At 41.6% G+C, this 17142-nt stretch overlaps 1 protein-coding gene across 3 annotated transcripts in view; it reads right to left on the minus strand.

Moving 5' to 3' along the window:
- Window positions 1-17142, minus strand: part of MAP3K20 (mitogen-activated protein kinase kinase kinase 20) — a 274895-nt gene that overhangs the window by 121371 nt on the left and 136382 nt on the right. For all 3 annotated transcript variants that reach the window (XM_073633874.1, XM_073633876.1, XM_073633877.1), the window contains exons 5-7: window positions 9371-9436; window positions 3526-3554; window positions 3294-3431 (exon numbers count right to left, since the gene is read on the minus strand). In XM_073633874.1, coding sequence (XP_073489975.1) covers window positions 3294-3431; window positions 3526-3554; window positions 9371-9436 — 233 coding nt within the window. The remainder of the gene's footprint in view (window positions 1-3293; window positions 3432-3525; window positions 3555-9370; window positions 9437-17142) is intronic.

Here is a 17142-nt window from a genome sequence, read left to right on the forward strand (position 1 = left end):
ATAATTTCTCTCCTCCTTAATACATGACCAAGCTATCCAAGATACAGACTTCTTTTATTTTCTGCTGCGTTTGGAGTTGCAAAGCTGGTCCATAATTCTTTATTTGTCCCCTTGTTTCATTTTTCAATAAAAACCATCATGAAAAATCCTCCTTAAACCTTTTACACCTGTCTTAGTCAGTCCACTTCTGCTTTTGTTATTATCCAGGTATCTCCTCTGCCTATGTAACAATTTTGAGAATAGTTCTTTAAATCTGAATTTTAGATTCCAGTGGCAAAATCCTTGATCTAGTGAATGTCTTTAGTGAATAATAGCATCCCTTTTCTTTTTATTCCCTGGGACACATCACGATCTCCATTTATTGTGGAGCCCAGGAGGTAGGATGATTCTACACTTTTATATTTTTTTCTGCAACACACATTCTTTCATATGTTGCTTTTGTTTGTTGTGATTATAGCCTTCCCGAAACTTGCCTTTACTCCAGCTTTCCCAAGTTCTTGAATTCGTTTGTTCATCTTTTCACTGCGTTTTATGTATGTAATTTTTTATTAGGTATACTTGGCAATTACATGTTTTGTCCCAGAATTCTAAGTGGGCACTTCTACTGCATCTAAGCTCCTTTTTAAATTCAATTTGATTTAAAAACTAAATTTGCATATGCTCACAGTTGTTTGAATGGAATGGAAAGAATGGAAATACCATGAATCACTAGCCAACCAAGATATTCTGAGATCAAAGCAATGTCATGAAACTTGCTCTGGCCCGAAAGTATAATGATCTGAATATGACCAAGAACATAACAAAGCAACTGTGAAACATCTATGACTCTCCTAAATACTGGCAGAGGAACATTATTTTGTAAATACTTTTTTCATTTTGTGGATTTGCATAGGAAACTTCCTTGGGGTGGAGGCGATTTCCTCTCATTGTTATCTTCTAAATAAACCCTAAATTTGCCTTCCACACAGTTTTTATTTTTCATTCTTGGCCTTCTCATTTACTCTATTTTATTATCCCTTTCTATTCCTTGGTTTTATTTTTTGTTTTTGGCCTAAGCTTAAAGGTTAGGTAATGAACTTTCTATCCTAGTATGTAACAAAAGACAACTCTTCCAGATGTTATTGGCAATATCTTCCTTTTTCTTTTGCACAAGGCATATTTATAACTACAGGGAAATATGTAAATGTAATACAATTTTTGTATAACAGAAAGTTCTGTTACTTTTGCTGACTTATGTAACATTTATGTTGGAATACACTTTTGGTTACTGATGTAAATACAAATGGAAATTTATTGATGACATTATGCCAAGTGTGTCATCTGATGCACTGTTTTTGTGCGAAGTTAAACACGAAGAAAAACGAATTTAAAAAGAAATATCTCCATTTCAGTACTCCACTGATTGCCAGTTCCTTTGTCAGGGTTCCCTGTATACACAGTACAAAAAAAAGGGATGCCAAAAAAGTCAATGTATAGTACTCTATGAAGTGTTATTGTAGAACGCACCAAACATGAGGATAAAATGCATAGCAGCCTGCTTGATTAAAAAATTGTATAGGTAACAACAAGAGGCTGGATTCAAGCACTGTGAAGCTACAATTTTTTAAAATTGTTACTGTATACATACTTTCCCTTCTGTGTCTTTAAAAATAAAGTCTAGGTATTTTTAGTAAGTGCACATCTTGAGCTCTTATTCTAGCGTTTATCTAATTTCTAAAATTATGTTTATATTTTTATATGCTTACTCTACTCTGTTAAGATATTGAATGTAACAACTGAAGAGATTTGAATAAAATACATCAGCTATACAAGAAGTGTATTTTTTTCAATCAGTTGGCTGACTCAGTAACTTGCATTATGATAAGCTGTATTAAAGGACAAGCAAATATGAGTGCCTCTTTGTATATGCATATAAACTAAACACAAACAGAAAGTTTTTAAAAAGAATTAGAGGGACTAACCCTTGAAACGCGTAAGTTATGCCCCAGTGCATGGATGCAGTTACAGCATTGGGACTGGACTATTTTACAAGCACTTTTTCTTGTACTTTTGTGAGTACATTGGGTTTGGTTTAATAATAAAAGGTCTTATGATAATGCAATGGGCGGTTGTGCCTTCTTTTGTTTGTTTCAGTTTCAGTTTCAGTCTGTTTTTTTGAAGTGGGCAGCAAGTCCGGTGTGGAGTCGAGGTTGCCAGTGGCAGTGGTCTATATCTCTGTTCAACAAGACTGAAGAGGAGCCTGCGATGGGCCTACACGTTGGACTCTTACCTTTGAGAGCCTCATTCACCCGTAGCGCTGACAAGATTGTATGTTTCTGTTTAACCCATCTTGCTAATTGGTAATCCTATTTTATGTCAAACTTCAACCATCTTTTTCTGGACTGCCAAGATTGTATAATTGTTGAAAGTGCATACATATACTGATATTACTATTCCCAGAATATTTTAGCTGCAATGTATTGTAAAAATATGGCCGACTGTCCCCCATATTTCCTGAATCCACATTGGTAGTCAACTATTTCTTATGCCCGAAAAGCCTATATGACTGCAGTCTATACATACTGTCTCATTCCGTTTTTACATAGGGACAAAATGTACTTTTATTCAGTCCCACATACTTTTACATTTTTTCTTAAAACACAAACTCTAGGCTAAATTGTTGCTTTTAAATTTCCTCCTAGAGGTTATTTTTTATTTTATTTTAAAAAGTATCTTTTCTTCGCCACAATATGTGGTCAGACTTCTCAGTGCCACTCAAATCAGAAGGCGTGGAAAGACTGATGGTAGGGCATCAAGGCCTGCTCCCTGAGCAGGACATTCTGCGCTCTCTGTATCTTTTCAGAGAGTGGTTCTGATTTAATTATGTCAATGCTAAGCTCTGTATCGTCCACTATCTGTTACACCTGCTTCTTAAAATTTCCCATAACCTATCTATGGTCTTTTAAGTTTTAAGTTTTCTTTCTGTAGTTTTACAGACTGCTCTGTTGCCGATCATAAATGAATAAATAATTCCAGATGGTGCGGCAATGTTAAAGGGAAAATATTGTAGTTAATATAAAGTACAACATTTTTTAATCCATTGAAAATAAATGTATTCAGTTGGCTAAAAGTTAACGTAGTATTCCTAATTATTCAGATATTTGTATGTAAGTAATGGATTTCAGGGGTTAGGTTGTAGAAAATATTACAAAAATTCACTGATCAAGAAATAATATCTTTGAGCCAGTGTAATATTCTGAGGAGCAAGAGGAATGCAAGCATCTTCTGACCAGGCAACTTAAAAAGGTACTTACCACCCCATATGAGTAAGTATCACATGTCTCAGACACAGGAAGACTTTGAATAACCTCTGGAGCCATCCATGGAAAAGTCCCTACAAGGGACATATGCGTAGTATGGGAATGGAACCTCGAGGCACCAAAATCACATATCTAGAGAAAACAATGACATATTTTAGACAACAAGAACTTGTTGGGATGGGATGGAAGGTTATCAAAATTCTATTGTAACTAAGAGAATCCTTACCTTTAATATTCCATCCATAGTAATAACAACTAGAAAAAAGAAGACAGGACAATCTGTAAATATAGCACATAAACTACTACTACTTAATTCAGCCCCTACTGAAAGGAGCTCTGTCACATCTAAAAAAAAAGTTGCCTGCAAAAGAAAACGGTTAGTACTTACCTCTCTGGTTGATGGCGAGTCTGCAGTTCATTCTCTTCAAGAGCTAAGGCCTGCAGCATAACTTTACACCTAACACACTAATGGGTATGTTAGTTGCCTGCCACCATGCTGTACAAAGTAGATAATCCTGCCAGCCCCTATGTCACTACTGTGTCCTGTGGTGATGTAGGGTAAGGCAGATAGAATCACAGCTCATGGTAAGGGATATGTTTTACCTGGAAGCGTTGAATACTAAAGAATCGGTTGGTGGCCATGTCTCTGCAAAAGTTAGAACTCGTCATACTTTAGAGAGATGAGAACTAAAAGTCTTGTTTACCAAGCAGCTTTTGGAGACATTTTTCAAGTGAAAAAATATCAACACAAACAAGAAAATAGCTCTTAATTCCATATATTTATAATGCAGTTTGTGACTTATCTAAAGCTCCCCTAAAAGACAATGATGTTTAGTAGACAAACTGCACTTCTCTTTAAATCTAGAAAACCCTAGTAATATTCAAATTGTGAAACTCAAGTATTAATAATTTCCAGAAAATTAATAATAGCTGAAGTTAAGTTATATGCTGTTTGAGGTTTCAAATTCAAAATACAAAATTGGCATCACAGAAAAGCAGGGAAAAAACTGGAGGTGTAGGGAGCAGATTGGAAGGGAGAACAAAAATGTGGATCAGGAACAAGGGAGAGCAGGTATAAGGCAGCAGGGTACAGGGCAGAAGCAAGAGCAGGATCACAGCTAGCAGTATCTGGCAGCAAGCAAAACACTGGAGCAAGAGGCACTCAGTAGGGGAGGACCTAAATACCCTCCCAGCAGCCAGCATTAGGTGAAAACGGATTATTGGGGTCTGCTAGCTGCTAGGAGACACCTGCTGGTGGACACTGGAATTACAACCCTCTGCCCAGGGAACCACAGTGCTACCAGTAGGTGATCCAGGTTCTGACAGGGTAAACCTATGGTAGTGGAGGTGGCCTATAGCATGCCCTCCTATAAAAAAAAGGTCAATATTTATTAAAGAGGTGCACAAACATTAAAAACCGCACACAGCACATATTTCAGCGGCCCCTAAATTACCATGCCAAGTCTTCTACTGGTACCTACATTAACTGCATTTCAAAATGAATTTCATGAAGCTTTCAAATAAATACCTAAGTGTATGAATTTGTGTTTTTGGATGTGACCTGAGTTCAGCTTCAATAAGGGGTTGTAAACAGCACTAACAATATACACAGTATGATAATTCTAGCCATACACTTAGACACATGAATGTATTTTAGGAAACCCCTCCAGAATTTTCTGGTACCAGCTTTAGACATGTATAATGAAACCACCAATTATGTTCACTGTTAAAAATAGTATTTATACAATTAAAATTGCAAAATCCTTAGGAGATCATATAATGTATTATCTTTTATGGATTTTGGAAGCTTAATGGTGGAGCAATCTCCCCTACTAGCTATTGTGTTTCATACAGCTGCAGTGCCTGGGGCTGTCTTAACACCTGAACAGTGACTGCATCTGATGGGATTCAGTCACTGTTTGATCAACAATTTTCCATCTGGCTCTTCCAATTTTTCAATCAAAGTTTGTCAAGGCGGGTGGTCCTGATAGCTGGTATCGGCTGAAATTTGGAGCGGTGTATGGCCTAGAGCAGTGTTTCTCAACTCCAGTCCTCAAGGCGCACCAACAGGTCATGTTTTCAGGATTTCCCTCAGATGAAACAGCTGTGGTAATTACTAAGGCAGTGAAACTGATCAAATCACCTGTGCAAAATAATGGTAAGCCTGAAAACATGACCTGTTGGGGCGCCTTGAGGACTGGAGTTGAGAAACACTGGCCTAGAGTGGCCACATCATCCCTTTAAACCAGGACACACATTAAGCCCCGGTTCACACAGGGGCGACTTGTCAGCCGACTTAGCCGCCTGACAAGTCGCGTCCCGTTCTGTACTACGGAACCGTTCTAATAGGAGCAACGCAAGTCGCCCCGACTTAGAAAAAGGTTCCTGTACTATTTTTGGGGCGACTTCAGGCGACTTGCATTGACTTCTATACAGAAGTCGTTTTGCAAGTCGCCGCTGAAGTCGTGTGCAGGTCGCCTCGGTGAGTCAGCCTGCAAGTCGTGTTGCCCCTGTGTGAACCAGCAGTAATTACACAGGTTCTGTGGCTGATTAAGGTGGTAATTAAACTCACTTGGTGCCTTATCTGCATTAAATCAGCCTCAGAACCTGTGTAATTATAATGTGTCCTGGATTAAAGGGCTGATGGGGCAACCCTAGTATGGCCAGCTTAACTCCATTTTCTAATCAATGAAAAATAATAGCTGATTGGTTTGCTTGGACCTACAAGTAGTTTACATATTTGCCTTCACTTATTTATTAAAGGCCATCAGAGAACAAAGATACAGTGCATCCGGAAAGTATTCACAGTGCGTCACTTTTTCCACTTTGTTATGTTACAGCCTTTTTCCAAAATGGATTAAGTTCGTTATTTTCCTCGAAATTCTACAAATAATACCCCATAAGGACAATGTGAAAGAAGTTTGTTTTTAATCTTTGCAAATTTATTAAAAAACAAAAAAAATGACATGTACAGTTAGGCCCATACAGTATATATATATGGACAACGGAACAATTTTCTTATTTTTGGCTCTGTATGCCACCAGAATAAAATTAAAATGAAACAATCCAAAATTAATTTGATTTAATTCAAGAGGTTGAATATAAATATCAAGTACAAATTTTAGGAACTTCAACCATTTTTATATACAGTCCCCCCATTTCCAGGGGATCAAATGTAATTGGACAAATGACTATAATCATAAATAAAATGTTCATTTTTAATAATAAGAATCCTTTACTGGCAATGACTGCCTGAAGTCTGGAACCCATGGACATTACCAAAAGACTGGGTTTCCTCCTTTCTGAGGCTTTGCCAGGCTCTAACTGCAGCTGCCTTCAGTTGTTCTTTCTTTGTGAGTCTTTCTGCCTTTAGTTCTGCCTTCAGCAAATTAAATGCATGCTCAATTGGGTTGAGATCAGGTGATTGACTCGGCTGTCGCAGAATATTCCACTTCTTCAAAAGCTCCTGGGTTGCTTTTGCAGTGTGTTTTGGATCATTGCCCATCTGTACTGTGAAGTGCCGTCCAATCAACTTTGCTGCATTTGGCGGAATCTGGGCTGACAGTATATCTCTAAACACTGCAGAATTCATCCGGCTGCTTCTGTCTTCTGTCACATCATCAATAAGCACCAATGACCCAGTGCAACTGGAAGCCATGCATGCCCATTCCATCACACTGCCCCCATCATGTTTTACAGATGGCGTTGTGTGCCTTCTCCACACTTTTTTCTTCCCGTTATTCTGGTACAGATTAATCTTAGTTTCTTCCGTCCAAAGAATGCTTTTCCAGAACTGGTCTGGCTTTATTAGATGTTTTTTGGCAAAGTCTAATCTGGCTTTTCTATTCTTCAGGCTTATAAATGGTTTGCACCTTGTGGTGAACCCTCTGTATTTCTCTTGTGAAGTCTTCTCTTGATTGTAGACTTTGATAATGATATGCCCACCTCCTGGAGAGTGTGTCCTTCACTTGTCTGGATGTTGTGAATTGGTTTTACCATAGTGAGGATCCTGCGATCATCCACCACTGTTGTCTTCCATGGACATCCAGGCCTTTTTATGTTGCTGAGCCCACCAGTGCGTTCTTCTTTCCTCAGAATGTACCAAGCTGTTGATTTGGCCACTCCTAACGTTGCTGCTATCACTCTGATGGATTTGTTTTGTTTTTGAATCCTTACAATGGCTTGTTGCATGGACAGCTCCTTTGAACGCATGATGTAGGTTGACAGCAATAAATTCCAAATGCAAATATCACACTTAGAATCAACGCCAGGCCTTTTACCTGCTTAAATTTATGAAGAAATAACGAAGGAGTAGCCCATACCTGGCCACAAAACAGCTTTTGATTAAACTGTCCAATTACTTTTGGTCCCTTGAAAAAGAGGGGGGGGGGGGTGGCTATTCTTAAAAGCTGTTATTCCCAAACCCTTCCTCCGATTTGGATGTACATACCCTGTATTGTAATTAAACCTGAGAGAGTGCACTTACAGCCCATATCTATTATAGAACTAAAGCTTGAATATGTTTAAGTAAATACCTGAAAAAAAAACTAAGTTGTACCGGTGTCCAAATATATATGGGACTAACTGTACATAAGTATTTACAGCCTTTGCTCAACACTTTGTTGAAGCCGCTTTGGCACCAATTACAGCCTCAAGTCTTTTTGAATATGATGCTACAAGCTTGGCACACCTATTTTTGGGCAGTTTCTCCCATTCTTCTTTGCATGACCTCTTTAGCTCCATATGGTTGCATGGGGCATGTCAGTGCACAGCCATTTTCAGATCTGTTCCGAGATGTTCAATCGGGTTTAAGTCTTGGTTCTGGCTGGGCCATTGAGGGACATTCACAGAGTTATCTCGTAGCCACTTCTTTGTTATCCTGTCCTGTTGGAAGATGAACCTTCTCCCCAGTCAGAAGTCCTGAGTGATCTGCAGTAGGTTTTCATCATGGATGTGTCTGCATTCATCTTTCCCTTGATCTTGACCAGTCTCCCAGTTCCTGCCGCTCAAAAACATCCCCACAGCATGATGCTGCCACCACCATGCTTCATTGTAGGGATATTTGCCAGGTGATGAGCTGCGCCTGGTTTCCGCCAGACATGAAGCTTGCCATTCAGGCCAAAGAGTTCAAGCTTTGTTTCATGAGACCAGAGAATTTTGTTTCTCATGGTCTGAGAGTCCTTCAGGTGCCTTTTGGCAAACAATAGGCAGGCTGTCATGTGCCTTTTACTGAGGAGTGGCTTCTGTATGACCACTCTACCATAAAGGCCTGAATGGTGGAGTGCTGCAGAGATGGTTGTTCTTCTGGAAGGTTCTCCTCTCTCCACAGAGAAATGCTGGCGCTCTGTCAGAGTGACCTGACCATCAGGTTCTTTGTCACTTCCCTGACAAGGCCCTTCTCCCACGATCCCTCAGTTTGGCCCGGTGGCCGCTCTAGGAAGAGTCCTGGTGCTTCCAAATTTCCATTTATGGATGATAGAGGACATTGTGCTAAGATTGAGACCTTTGATACTGCAGAAATTTTTCTGTACCCTTCCCCAGATCTGTGCCTCAATACAATCCTGTCTCGGAATTCTACAGACAATTCCTTGAACTTCATGGCTTGGTTTGTGCTCTGACATGCACTGTTAACTGTGGGACCTTATATAGACAGGTGTGTGCCTTTCCAGATCATGTCCAATCAGCTGAATTTACCCCAGATGGACTCCAATCAAGTTGTAGAAACATCTCAAGGATGATCAGCGGAAACAGGATGCACCCAAGCTCAATTTTAAGTGTCATGGCAAAGGCCGTGAATGCTTATGTACATGGGATTTTTTTCCATTTTTATTTTAAATACATTTGCAACGATTTCAAACAAACTTCTTTCACGTTGTCATTATGGGGTATTGTTTGTTGAATTTTGAGGAAAATAATAAATTTAATCAATTTTGGAATAAGGCTGTAACATAAAATGTGGAAAAAGTGAAGCGCTGTGATCACTTTCCAGATGCACTGTAACTGTGGAACATGGAATATTACCACAGTGCATTAAATTCCCTAAATACATTTTATATACCATATGTATTTACCATTTCTAGACTTGAGATCTCGGTGTATTACACGGATTGGGGCCTCCATGTGCAAGTAGTGCATTCCTGTTAATAAAAAGAAAAGGAAAGTGTAAATCCAAAGTGTTTTTACTTGTGCATGAGCTTTCTCTAGCCTTGAAAAAACATTAATTTTGAAAACTAAGAAATATATGTTATCAATTAAACTGATACCACTTGAACATTGGTAGGTTTATTTGTATAATAAAAAACAACCAGTTTAGGCTCGGTTTACACTGGATGCTGATGCGGCTCCCAGCAGGGGTCCTGTTAGTCCTGGTTCATCGTTTCAGGTCCGATTTCAGCCCGAATTTTGGGCTGAATTCAGACCTGAAACTGACCAAAAGACGCACAGGGCTCCTGTGCAAATTCGCACCAGAGCCGCATCGGAGATATGTGAACACTATCATATGTCACATTCTCCTGCTATTGCAAATTGGATGCGAATAGTGTGAACCCGGCCTTAAAGAGTAAGTATAAAGTATCGTGAATACATTTAAAATGTAAGTGTCTAGCATTAGTGCAAACAAAAAAAAAACACTCATATCAAAGCAATTATTAGATCCAGAGATACAGGTAGCCAAAACGTGATGCAAATCTCCACTTTTCTTGATTAAGTTGAGCTCCCCTTCCTGCTCCATGTGTCAGTGGTACTTCAATATGAAAACCTACCTTGTTGACCAACAGAGGAGGTTTGACTGAATGTGGGCCAGCGACTTACGCTGAGAGACAGCAATAGTCAAGCAGTCTTTGTGTAGCACTACTAAACAGGAAGCCGAACTTAGATATGTAATGAGTAGGGATGAGCCGAACACCCCCCTGTTCGGTACGCACCAGAACATGCGAACAGGCAAATTTGTGCGAACACCGTTAAAGTCTATGGGACTCGAACATGAATAATCAAAAGTGCTAATTTTAAAGGCTTATATGCAAGTTATTGTCATAAAAAGTGTTTGGGGACCTGGGTTAAATAAAGGAATTGTCAAAAACTGTCTCTTGTCATTTTTAACAGTTTTTTTGTGAAATGGTAGCGGTACTTTTGTACCCCCTTACCATTTCACACGGTGGGGCCGGGATCTGGGGGTCCCCTTGTTAAAGGGGGCTTCCAGATTCCGATAAGCCCCCCGCCCTCAGACCCCCACAACCACCGGGCAAGGGTTGTGGGGATGAGGCCCTTGTCCCCATCAACATGGGGACAAGGTGCTTTGGGGGCTACCCCAAAGCACCCTCCCAATGTTGAGGGCATGTGGCCTGGTATGGTTCAGGAGGGGGGGCGCTCTCTCGTCCCCCCCTCTTCCTGCGGCCTGCCAGGTTGCGTGCTTGGATAAGGGTCTGGTTAGATTTTGAGGGGGACCCCCCACGCCATTTTTTTTTTTACATTTTGGCCGGGGTTCCCCTTAATATCCATACCAGACCTGAAGGGCCTGGTATGGAATTTAGTGGGACGCCCACGCCATTTTTATTTAAAATTTTGGTTCAGGGTTCCCCTGTGGGGAATTCCCATGCCTGTTTTTCAATGAACTTTTATGTGTATTGTCGGACCGACAATTCATTAATAGCCGCAAGTAGTTTTAAATGACTTTTTTTCCTTTGAAATGTCATTTTGCTGTCAGACTGTTCTAAACACGGGAAACATGCGCCTCTTTACAGGCATACTATAGACACCCCCCAGGTACGAAATTTAAAGGAATATTACACTTTTATTGTTTCACTTTAAGCATTATTAAAATCACTGCTCCCGAAAAAACTCCAGTTTTCAAAACTTTTTTTTGCATTGATCCATGTCCCCTGGGGCAGGACCCAGGTCCCCAAACACTTTTTAGGACAATAACTTGCATATAAGCCTTTAAAATTAGCACTTTTGATTTCTCCCATAGACTTTTAAAGGGTGTTCCGCGGCTTTCGAATTTGCTGCGATCACCCGAAATTGTTCGCTGTTCGGCGAACAGACGATGTTTGAGTCGAACACGAGTTTGACTCGAACTCGAAGCTCATCACTAGTAATGAGCAAAAAGGACTGCCCCATGCCCATATAAACTTGCAAACTATAAACACAGAAAAAAAAGGTACCTACTAATACAAGTAAAAGGCTATTTAGAAAAACCTCAAAGTGATAAATCTTTATTAATAAATAACTTAAAAAAATAATCAGCAATAGCAGCATCTATACTTCTTTCCTGATAGGTTAAATTTACAGGCCAACTCTGGGCATTTTATTCAAATAGTCCACCAATAGGGGTTTGCAACATAAAAAGCAGATCTGGCTGCAATAGTCATCTAATCTCTGGAAGTGTCCTTAGCAACAATTCCTTTCCACCATCCGTTGTCTTTTATTGAGTGTCATTTAACCGGGAAAATGGTGGCCATGTTAGTGCAAGGCATCATGGACACACTACTGGTGGAGGGGTCAGCATCGAATATGACAATTTTGTAATGATGCAAACATCATTGTGTCGGTGCCACTCTCTGCATCAATAGGGACTATTTAGGAGAAGATCTGAAGAGGAAGAGGACCCTGCTCATCAGCCTGAAGACGATTGCTTCCGGGGGGTGGTCAAGAGGAGTACTGCGAAGGCAGAGGTGCATCCATGGAGTTGAGTTTTAAAGATAATGTAGGTGGGCACTGCTATATTCCTTACAAAATTGATATTTGTCTAGCTGTCTCTGAATAAAGTAATTCTGATCTAGAATAACTTAGAACTCCTAGGAGTTCAAAAGCACTGAAACTAACACGCACAACAGGTCCCTGCATACCTAGGGGTGTATTTACGCCAAGGCAAACAAGGCGTTTGCCTGGGGCAGCAATTTTTAGGGGGGCAGCGTCTGTACTGGGATGATACCTGCAGGTGCAGGCATCACCGTGGCATTGTTTTTTTTAGAGCCAGCAGTGGGCTCTCTTGTAACAGTAATCAAAGTGGCTTACTAGCCACTCAATTGCTAATAAAAGCAGTGGGAGGGGACGTCCCGTCCCCCCTCTTGCCGCCTTCCACAGCTCTGCCGCCCCACAAGGAGACCAACGCCCCAGCTGGCCGGATAGCCAAGCAAAGCTGGGATTGGCTTTGTTTGGCTGTTCCTAACAGTAAACCAGGAGCGATGACATGACATCACTTGCAGTTTACAGGAACCATCGGTGCAGGTTTTGAACAATCTAAAGCATTCAAAAACACAGATCTTGGTGTTTTGAATGCTTTTAAGGGCAGAGGAGGGATTTAGGTTCTTATAGACAATGCTATATTACAAATAGTTTAAATAAATAAGAAAAATCATGGAATCCACTTTGCATAAGTTGCAAATGGCAAAATAGATTGTTAATCAGTACTGATTCGTCAGCTAGACAGGATGCCTAAGCTCAGATATATCAACATGAAAAACTGATGGTAATGGAACAAAGAGGTGTCCCAAAAGAGCAAAAATGGAGGATCAATCACGGAGTATCTAATTAAGAAATAGCTTTATTAATTTACAAATATAGAGCTCCCCCCAAGGACACCCTGCAATAAAAACACATACAGAAAAAATGACAATGTTGTCACAATATGGCGCCAATCTCAGGGCCCCACACATACACACACATGCATGAACCAGCTAAAGAAAGGAAGGAATGGTGCTGCTGTAGATAAAGCCAATGTAGATACTTAGTCCTGTACGCTCAGAGATAATAGGCTATATTTACACTGCATGTCCATGTAGTGGGCTTGTGCAATTATAGTATAGACAGATTGCCTTAACAGGCAAGTCAAACATATAGGGCTATATTGGGGGTCTGTAGCCTATATTGTGGTGGAGATCAATCAGCTTGTAGTGGTTTCAGCAGGTTGCCAGTTGAATGATGCATATATAGCATCAAAAAAGGAAGAAATCACTGAATGGAAAGCAGATAATTCGGGCACATAAGAATGGATTGATTATGAAGCATATTATATATGCATGTATTGACTTCACAGTCTCTTGACCGAACATAACACATCAAACAGTGCTCAGTTTAAGAATAGGTTCACTGAATGTCAGCAGGGGTCAGAGGGGAAGGAGGAGGGGAGAAAGAGAAGGATGTTATTTGCCCTAGGGCTCTCACCGCTTCAAGGAATGATGGCTGCAGTAGATGTGGTACATGGAGCCCGTTTCCCTCTAAGAACAGCCTGCAGGTGAATGCTAGATCAGCATGTAGGTGAACGCTGGAAAGGTTTGTCAGCTTGTTACAGTGGCAGTCTGTTGTGGAGTGTCAATGCGCAAAAGCTTCCGATCATGTTTCAGGTATGCTGGCTACGGTGGCCCGTAAGTAGGTGCAAAGCAGGCTTGTCAAGTACGTCCAAGCGGAAGTGGCGGTGCAATGTTTTCTCATGCACTTGCTGGAACGCATAGTGGATCGTGGGGTAGAGATGGCGCTGCCTACGTCAACGCGTTTTGCACACGTGACCGTGCGCTTCGTTGGGACGTACGACGTAAGGTATCTCCATCTTTTTAAAGGGACGAGTGTCCAATCAGTATCAATTACGTCAGGATTTCATTTTAGAGCCATCTTGTGGTGACAAGTCATATTGCAGTGATTAAAAAGAACAGGACAAAGCATTCTAGTTTATTAACCACACCCCCCCCCCCAACCAGTTAAAGTGGTTGTAAAGGCTAAAGGTTTTTCACCTTCATGCATTCTACGGACACCCATACTCTGCACTGATGGGCAATGAACAGGCTGCATTTGATGGACACTGGTGAGGCTGCATTTGAAGGACACTGGTGAGGCTGCATTTGATGGACCCTGGTGAGGCTGCATTTGATGGACCCTGGTCAGGTTGCATTTGATGGACACTGGTAAAGCTGCATTTGATGGACACTGGTAAAGCTGCATTTGATGGACACTGGTGAGGCTGCATTTGATGATGATTTTGCACACAAACAAAAACCGCAAACACACACAGAAATCATCACACATACATTACACACGCACAGAAACCATGACACCCAAACAATAGAAACTACTTTCTCGAGACAGGGGTACTTCATCGTAAAAGGTTGAGAAACACTGCCATATATACCATATAACAAGTTTTTAATGCGGACAGTAATTTCCTATAAGTAAGGCATAAAGATATAGAGCATAGTAGCAAGAACTGGTCCATTTTTGGTGTCTGAGAAAAAATAAATGCGTAGATAGAGAGAGGAGAAAATAGCTCATATACACCACTCATTTTTTTCCAGGAAAGAGAGGAAGAACAAATCTTTCACATGTTTATTTTAGAGAAAGTCACATCGAGGTTAAGAGCTGATTTATTGGCATGTACCTAGACTATAAAAACAGGAACTGCTTCCCTACTTTTAGGCCTCATGCACACTGGATGTTAAAATAACGTTATATACAGTAGCTTTGCAGTGAGTTTTTCAACGTTTAACATTTTTCCAATGGCGTTTTTAGTGTTTATTAGCCGGTTTTAGCGTTTTTCCACTTTTTTTTTTCAATGGATCAAAAAACGTCAAAAAATGCTGGTGAGCCGCGTTTTTGAGCGTTTATCAGCGGGTTTTGACGGAGTGTTCTTACAGCTGTTAACAGCTGAAAAACTCCTCTCAGAACCCACTAGTTTTGGGGTTTTTTTAAAGCCAAAAAACTTCCCAGCCTAAAACTGCTGATAACAGCCTATGTGTGCATGGACACATAGATAGGATAACATGATGGGGAGTTTATTGACTGTAGAAAAAAACGTCTGAAGCCAAAACCAGTTGCTGTAAAAACATCCAAAAACGTCCAGTGTGCATGAGGCCTAAGTGTGGACTAGAAATAGCTCACAGCAAAAACTATGACCTCTGTAATTATATATGAGAACAAGACAATGTGTAAAAAGGATGTTTTGATTATGAAACTCTTCAATGCATACACATTTATTACAAGAATAATAAAATCAAGGCAGCTTTGGAGTATTTGCACACAAGGAATTTGATCATTCTTGTTCTGTTTATTCTTCTTGTTGGATGAATGCAGATAAAAATTTCCTACAGAGTTGCAGAAAGTGAAGTATGTTGCTGTTACCTTCAACCATTCAGGAGTAAGCTCTCAAATGCTGAGCTCAGAGCTACTGCGTCTAGGAAGAGAATGCGCATGTGAGGTGTGGCGTCACTATGGGGGGGCAGGGGTGACACCGTGGCCGCCGCTAGACGCATTATATTGCTTGCACTTGCAGAGCTGCAGCGAAGTGGTGCAAGCAGAACACGCAGCCATGTTGGGGAGGCTGCCTAAAAACACTCCCCCGTCATTAAATCAGGTGAAGCTTTCCATCAGGGATCTCCAATATCTCCCGAGGCAACCGGAGTTGGTGTGCGAGCTGGGGGTGTGGCTGCCTCTTCCACTCCTCCAACAGACTCCTTCACTCTGACTGATCCTGCGACTAAAGGAGGAGAAAGAGGCGAGGACACAGCAGTCCTGGGTATCTTCATCTCTGCAGCTATGCTGTTACTTACTGCACACTGTGACTACATAGAGTCCCCACCTCAACCTGCCAATATACCACCCTAACCTTCCCTATACAACCCCTAACTGCCCTATATTACCCTAACCTTCCCTATACTGCCCTATATTACCCTAACCTGCCTTATACCATCCCAACCTGCCCTTTACCGCCCTAACCTGTCCTATACCACCCCAAACTGCCCTATATTACCCCAACCTGCCCTAACCTGCCCTATACCACCCCAAACTGCCCTATATTACCCGAACCTGCCCTATACCACCCCAACCTGCCCTATACCACCCCAAACGGCCCTATACCACCCCAAACTGCCCAATATTACCCTAACGTGCCCTATACCACTCTAACCTGCCCTATACCACCCCAACCTGCCCTATACCACCCCAACCTGCCCTATACCACCCCAACCTGCCCTATACCGCACCAACCTGCCCTATACCGCACCAACCTGCCCTATACCGCACCAACCTGCCCTATACTATTACCACCCCAAACTGCCCTATACCACCCCAAACTGCCCTATATTATCCCAAACTGCCCTATACCACCCCAAACTATCCAATATTACCCTAACCTGCCCTATATTACCCCAACCTGCCCTATATTACCCCAACCTGCCCTATATTACCCCAACCTGCCCTATATTACCCCAACCTGCCCTATACCACTCCAACCTGCCCTATACCACTCCAACCTGCCCTATACCACTCCAGCCTGCCCTATACCACTCCAGCCTGCCCTATATTACCCCAACCTGCCCTATATTACCCTAACCAGCCCTATATTACCCTAACCAGCCCTATATTACCCTAACCAGCCCTATATTACCCTAACCAGCCCTATACCACCCCAACCTGCCCTATACCACCCCAACCTGCCCTATACCACCCCAAGCTGCCCTATACTATTACCACCCCAACCTGCCCTATACTATTACCACCCCAAACTGCCTATACCACCCCAAACTGCCTATACCACCCCAAACTGCCCTATACCACCCCAAACTGCCCTATGCCACCCCAAACTGCCCTATACTATTACCACCCAAACCTACCCTATACTATTACCACCCCAAACTGCCTATACCACCCCAACCTGCCCTATATTACCCAACCTGTCCTATACCACCCCAAACCTGCCCTATACCACCCCAAACCTGCCCTATATTACCCTAACCTGCCCTATACCACCCCAAACTACCCTATATCACCCCAAACTACCCTATATGACCCCAAACTACCCTCTACCACCCTAGCCTGTCACTATACCACCCTAGCCTGCCACTATACCACCCTATACGAC

The sequence above is a fragment of the Aquarana catesbeiana genome, linkage group LG06, assembly GCF_042186555.1.
Source record: "Aquarana catesbeiana isolate 2022-GZ linkage group LG06, ASM4218655v1, whole genome shotgun sequence".
Taxonomy (NCBI): domain Eukaryota; kingdom Metazoa; phylum Chordata; class Amphibia; order Anura; family Ranidae; genus Aquarana; species Aquarana catesbeiana.